The 7,242-nt window shown below is 39.7% G+C and overlaps 1 protein-coding gene across 2 annotated transcripts in view; it reads right to left on the bottom strand.

The window, feature by feature from the left end:
* The window catches only part of BLOC1S5 (biogenesis of lysosomal organelles complex 1 subunit 5), a 73,136-nt gene that overhangs the window by 42,544 nt on the left and 23,350 nt on the right, over nucleotides 1-7,242 (bottom strand). For both annotated transcript variants that reach the window (XM_063451745.1, XM_063451744.1), the window contains exon 7: nucleotides 5,237-5,295. In XM_063451745.1, coding sequence (XP_063307815.1) covers nucleotides 5,237-5,295 — 59 coding nt within the window. The remainder of the gene's footprint in view (nucleotides 1-5,236; nucleotides 5,296-7,242) is intronic.

Genomic DNA, 7,242 nt, shown 5'->3' with positions numbered 1-7,242 from the left:
AGGGAACAAAAATTGGTGCATAAGATAACCCTGAGCGCACGCCGGGCCATAGCGATCGCGTGGCTTTCCCCAGAAGGCCCCGTTTTTTCCGGAGGGACGTCTAGAATTAGAGAATGTAGAAAGATGGACGACTTGACTGCTAGAGTGCGGGGGACAATGGCGTTGTTTCAAAAGATTTGGGAGCCATGGGACAGTAGTTTGATGGGCTCGGGCAGTGCTTGATGTCACCTTATATTGCTATAGATGTTAGGGCCTCACGTAGGGTGCCCCCCCCCCCCCTCTTTTCCCTTCTCCTCACATCTAATCTGCTTTCTATTTTCTAGGCTGATGCTTTGCCTCTTCTTTTTCCCTCTCGCTTTGCTCTTCTTTTCCGCTTTTTTCAGTCTCGTCTTATTCTTTTTGTTCTTATCTATTTTTTTTTTTTCTCTCCGCTCTTCTCTTTTATAACACTGTAGCTTCCCTCCCCCTGGTTTCTCCATGGGAGGTGGAGTTCTTTCTTTTTCACCTTTATTGGACCCGGAGATACGGTTGGACGAGCAATGTAGTCTATGATCATGGTGGGCATTTATGGAGACTGGTATCACGGTCTACCAGCCGCGCCAGTCGCAATCTACACCACCTCACTATCGGCAGCGGTCACCTTGGGCATTGGCCTGGGGTAGGCATGTGATGGCAATATAAATGAATATCATAAGGGCAGGTCCACTGGTTATAATGTTTCGATGTTACCCGGATTTTTTCTGGGCCTCTCCCACGGCCAGTGTGCCTCTTAATATGCAAATGGGAAATGGCAGAGGTGAGACCGCCTTTACTTATCAACATGGAATTTGTTTATGGCCCTGTATGGAACGCTACATGCCCTCCAACTCACGGTTTACTGACGGTGTTGTATTTTTTGTTTTTTCCATTCTCTGTTATAATCTTAAAATTTGCGCTGTATTAACCTGTGACATTGTCAAATATTGTAAATTGCACTCAGATGCTGGTATGGATCTGAGTAACTGCTGTTGATACATGCACGACAAAAATAAAGAATAAATTTTTTTTTTTAAAAAATGGTATTCCATGAGGGGGTTATTTCACATTCCTGGGCTATCATATAGTCTCAAAAGGCAACACAGACTGAGCAAACCAATCTGGCAAACTTAATTGGGCAAGCCCCATATGAACCCTGTAACTTTTCAAAACACCATAAAACCTGTACATGGGGGGGTATTGTTATATTTTGGAGACTTCGCTGAACACAAAAAGGGGTGTTTAAAATAGTCAAACTTATCACGACTATGAAATCACCAGTAAAAGTGCAGTTTTTGTGTAAAAATAAAAAAAAAATATGAACGCTAAGCGATTCCGGCAAAGTGGCTACTACAAAAGACTGGACATACCCCATTTTGAATACCCTGGGTTGTCTACTTTTACAAATGGTATTCCATGATGGGGATAATTTTCATTCCTGGGCTTCTATACGGTCTCAAAGGCAACATAGGCCCAGCAAACCAATCTGGCAAATTTCAATGTGCAAACATGGAAAAGGGGAAAGCCCTACATTTGACCCCTGTAAGTTTGCAAAAAAAAACATAAAACCTGAACATTGGGGGCACTGTTTTAATCTGGAGATGTTGTTGAACACATATTGGGGTGTTCTTTATCAGCAACACATAACAGGAACGGAGAATCCATGCCTAAAGTACAATGTGAGAGAAAAATAACAAAAGTTTGACAAAGACTGGTGGTAGAATTAGTGCATGGAAAGTACTAAAATACCACCCTTTGAAATACCCTAAGGTGTCTACTTTTCAAAAATGTTTGGTTTGATGGGGGTAAATTACATTGGCCGGCTTCAAAAAAATGTCCCAAATAAAGACAGTGCATGGTGACCAGCTGTGAAAATTCCAAGTTGGAAAACTAGAATGCGCACCCTCCAAATAAAGCCTTTTAGCCCCAGAGAACCCGACACACCTATAAATGGGAGGTATCACTGTACTCAGGAGATGTTGTTGAACACATATTGGTGTGTTCTTTGGCAGTGACCCTTAAAGTTCTCTGTAAATGTATTCTTAAATTGCTAAGTAGGACGAAAAAAAAATCACCAATTATTTATTATATTTTTTTAATAGATTGGTGGTCTGTAGAGCAAGCCAGCCACTCCCCCTTCCCTCCTGCTCACAGTGCCAGAGGAGTGTCTGGCCTGCTTGAGCAGAGAAAAGCAGGGCTTTTAAGGTAGGGGAAGAGGGGCATGGGGAACATTCCTGTGTAGTGTGTTAAATGGAGGAGGGGGGCACTGTATTAATCTGGGGGAGGTACGGGGCAGTGTATTCAGTTGAGGGAGGGAGGGGGCAGTGTATTAATTTGGGGGAGGCAGTGGGCCAGTGCATTAAATTGAGGGAGGAAGTGGGAAGTGTATTAATGTGGGGGAGGGAGTGTGCAGTGTATTAATTTGAGGGAGGGGGCAGTGTATTAATTTGGGAGAGGGAAGGGGCCAGTGTATTAAACTGGGGGAGGGAGTGGGGCAGTGCAGTGGTGGGAGGGGGGGGCAGTGTGTTAAATTTGGGGGAGGGCAATGCATTAATTTGGCGGGGGAGGTGGCAGTGTATTACATTGGGGCAGTTAGTGGGGCAGTGTATTAAAGAATAGGGGGAGGGGGCAATGTATTAGACTGGGTCTGCGTGGAGGCGCTGAACGCTCCCCATGGAGATGCGGATTGGCCGCGCAGCTTTTTGCCACACATGCACAATAGCCTCACAATGATTTCCTATGGGAAAGCATTGGATTGGCTGCGATCATCAAGTTTGATGATCTCAGCCAAAGTGAAGGACACACTCCTAGGACTTTAAAAGAAACAAAAGAACGTAATGTGTTTTTGTTTTTTAAAGCTGTGCAACAGCATACTTTCACCATTTCAGTCCGATTACCAAGCTTTTATTAATATGTCAAGGTAGTTGGACTGAAACATTAGTTATATGCAAATGCATGTCTCAAAATAAATTTGCACTTTTGTTTACTTTGAAGTCCTACGAGCGTGATGACGTCCAGTGTCAGTAAGGCAACTTTTTTTTATACTGTTCTTTTCTAAATAAACCTAAGTTTCAATGAAAACAAAAGTTCTGGGTTTATTTTGCAGCCCACATGAACTTAAACCTTGTTTATTCGGCCGTGTGAGTTTGACATGCTTGATGTACATGTGTTACTTCCCTTCCAAAACAGGAAAAGAGATGGAAGGACCATATACATATGCTTTGGGATATAAAATTCTGCTTAATTTACTTTGGCACTTATGGACTTTATTCCTTTTGTATGAAAACTATAATCAGAGAGATCATAATAATGAAACTCGTTCTAAGAGATGTAACATCATTTGGAGGAATAGTTTTAAAGGACATGCCCCTAATCCTAACATTGTAAGGCAGATTTTATTCAGGCATTAAGATATTTGTTTTCCCCCTCAAACACTGTATTTAAATGCAAGCCATATGGTCTGTAATGAGAATGCCACAATGCTTTGCCAGAAGTAGGGGTGGCAAAGTATCATGTTAGTTATAGTTCTCTAAAAAGTGAGATCTGCCATTCAGTCACTCTTGCCTTATATGTTTTGTTCATATTTCTAGCTGTCCACGAACATTTTTAGGTTGGTTGTATTGCTAATACATACATCAGAACATTATAACTGTGTACATTACTAAGGTGTAGTCTTTGCAATCACTGTGATTTTTGGAGGCAATTAAGTACTAGTCATTTCTGGGTGGTGGGAATTCCATTTAATCAGAAACCGGTTTCTCAAAGAATATTGAATGAAGCGGACTGCGTCACGTTTTCCATGCAAGAAGCACAGTGAATATGGAGATGAGGGAGATTTATCAGACCACTGTTCAGTGTACAGATGTCTTCACACCTGCCACAACTAAATTGCTTTCACCTGACATCAATTATTTTGTCATTCATAAAGAGCTACATTCCATGTGACTGACGAAAAAAAATAAAACTGCACATAGGTATACATCAACAAGCATGCATATGTACACCTGTTAACCACTTGTGAGATAGAAACATAGAATGTGACGGCAGATAAGAACCATTCGGCCCATCTAATCTGCCCAATTTTCTAAATACTTTGATTAGTCCCAGGCCTTATCTTATAGTTAGGATAGCCTTATGCCTATCCCACGCATGCTTAAACTCCGTTACTGTGTTAAATTCTTAAGAATAGTCAAGGAAATAATACATTTCAATCCAAAATAGCTAAGCTGGTTAAAGTTTAAGAATTTGGCTATTTTTTCCTAAAATTTGTAATCCACTGGGCAATTCTCCACAAAACACAGCTGGATTTTAACAAGATATCAATTATCTTAATTAAAGCAACACTGTCTCTTTTTTCTCGTTCATTATTAGGTTTCTCCTTGTCCAGTAACTATTTCATTACTCCCACCCGGTTTCTTTGTTGAACAGGATATTGATCTTGGCACCTTCAGCATTGATATTTCCTCCTCTCACAATTGGACTTCTGTGAGCATGCGCTTGAACTTGTAAATGCACATATCTAGACCACGGAAAACCCATGCGAATTGGTTCAGGACACACATATACATGATAACCAAAGACATTTGACAAACAGATGTTGGTAAAAATCTATTGCTAGCAGCATAACGGCTCACCAGGGGTCCATTGGTCGCAGTTCGAAACTCCCTTAACCCCTTAAGGACACAACTTCTGGAATAAAAGGGAATCATGACGGAATATATCCGTCTTGTGTCCTTAATGGGTTAATTGAACAAATACTTGTTATGCAGGGCTTAGCGCATTGTCAGAGAGTGAGCAGCTGATGCGCTTAGCCACATTGGGTGAGAGGGGGGAGCAATGGCACTCTATGCACAATATCCACAACAGTGAATTGTAGTAGTTATGGTGCTTGAAGTGCTCCTTTAAGCTCCTCCATTGCTACAAATTGGCAAAAATAATGGTATACATAAGAAGTAGTGCCTACATTTAGTACCACTTTTCCCCAGACTCCATGAATGTACTGCAAGCTTCTCTTTACTGGAGGAGGTGGGGAATATTGAAAATATTTTTTTAAAAATTCATTTTTGACTTATTCTAACGCAGATTGCATGCACTGAACATGTAATCACATTAACAGATCCAAAGAAAATCACAGTGTAATGCAAGAAAACAAGATCCAGCAAGGGTTTTTCGTTAATTTAAGACATTTAAAAAACAAACTAAAAAGACCTTCAGTGTTTACCTTCAGTTGTTCTTGTTCTCTATGCTGGAGCCTATGGATAGCATTGTTGGCACTTTCCACTGAAAAAGAAAAATAGAAATGAAATTACCTGACTAATCAACAATTCCGTCAGACATTCATATGCGTAATCTGATTGTGTAAAAGGCATCAGAAACATCCGCAGCCATAGTGAAATAATATAAAACAGTGTGTAGGAAGTGCCCCGGGATAGATCATTGTAACAGTTATTATGCAGGAAAGTATGTCAAAGCTTCACCATGTTACTCTGCTCACAAGAAAGAAAAAAAAAACTGTACTTCTCGGCACACAGGAAAGGAAAAGCAAATCAGATCTGAGATTGCTAACAGATGGGCAGAAGTTTCAAATATTTCCTTTATTTGCATTTTTAACAGCAACCATATAAGCATTTAAGGATTTTAAATTGTGCTACAAATATACCACACAGAAAAAAGAGAGTAAGTGAGCAGCCTCACAACGTTTTCTTAAAGTAAAAAAATACTAATGCTAAAAGTTTTTTGTGCTCCTAAAGCACAACAATTTTGTATTTTTTTACCTGAGGAAGACGCTAGTTAAAGCGTTGAAACGCTTATTTGGAACTTATGTACTGTGGGGTAGAGGCACTTTATATGTAAGCTTTTAAACTTTTCTTTCGTGTAATAAATACCATTTGATTTTAAATTGAAAGCTGGTGCACTTCATCTATCTCCACTGTGAGGGCCTACCATTCCTGATGTTACTGAATGAGGATCCCTCTGATATCTGAAGCTATACTACCTGAGCCAGTTTTTTAATAGACTCATTAAATTATAGATTTTATTGTGGAAAATTCCTTGAGTTACTACTATATTACTCTATGAGAGTGTATACTTTTGTTTATGTTGCAGGGAAAATCTACATACAGTATCCTCTGTAGGTATTTGTCATTTATTAAAAATTTTTTATCTCACAATTACATTATTGGGACAGAGTGTATTTAGGTCATTGTATATATACATACATGCAAAACTCACTTTTTTTAGTATTAATGAGAAGGCGTATCTACCAAACATAGTCAAATGACTGTAACTTTACCCCATAAAGACCAAGTTTTGTTTTGGCAGAATCACAGGCATATCATGGCCTATGATTTCTTTTGATTTCTTTTATTTCTTTATTTTTTTTTTAAATTTGCAGTTGGGGGGGGGGGGGAGCTAAATAGGGGTAGTTTTATTTTGAAGTACAGGCATAACAATATTATGTCCGTTTTAGCAAACATGCAATATGGTACAGCTAGAGGTCGTTTACAAAATCTGGTTGATTCATGGGCATCATATACTAGAATTATAAGAAAAGAAAAGAGAGCCAGCATTCTCGTCTTGCGTTTAACTGTCTCCCTAAACAAATGCTGTCATTGCTTCAGAAAAGTAATACACGCAACAGTAACAACGATAAAAGGCTAAGAACAGTATTATCAGTAATATGTCAATCATTATTAGCACATTTTCTTAAACAAAAGAAGTCAGGCTAGGCAAAGCAATCAAAAGGATAAAGACACCACAAACACATTTCCATCATTTCAGGTATAGAGAGAAGTCAGAGTGCTGTGGGATAAAGTTGCGGGTAGGGTCAACAGGTAAGTGGTTACCACCAGGTAACTGTGCGTGATAATTAGGGCACAATTATAAGGCTGGCCAGGGTGGATCAGGGGTGGTGGCAACCTTGCCAGGGTTTGGGTATAGCTACCTGCCGTGAAAGACAAACATGTTAAATTTAAATGAGATCCAGTGCCCCTAGAGGCGCAGAGTACCTTATTCAATCGCATAATATGGGATATCGCATTTTGAGTGCGGACATCGTATTAACAGAGATCTGAGGGTACTGTCATGGAGCTGTATAGCCGATGCTAATGGTTGGGGGAACAGGGACCCATTTAAGGGTATTATATAGAACTACACATTTTCTTTTATGGATTAGAGCTAACAAAAATTAAACTCGATATTAATAATGCTGTGAGTGGTTAGTAAAGT

This window comes from Pelobates fuscus, chromosome 4 (assembly GCF_036172605.1).
Source record: "Pelobates fuscus isolate aPelFus1 chromosome 4, aPelFus1.pri, whole genome shotgun sequence".
NCBI classification, from domain to species: domain Eukaryota; kingdom Metazoa; phylum Chordata; class Amphibia; order Anura; family Pelobatidae; genus Pelobates; species Pelobates fuscus.
Note: the sequence above shows the minus strand (reverse complement) of the source record. Positions and strands in the feature narration are given on the sequence as shown.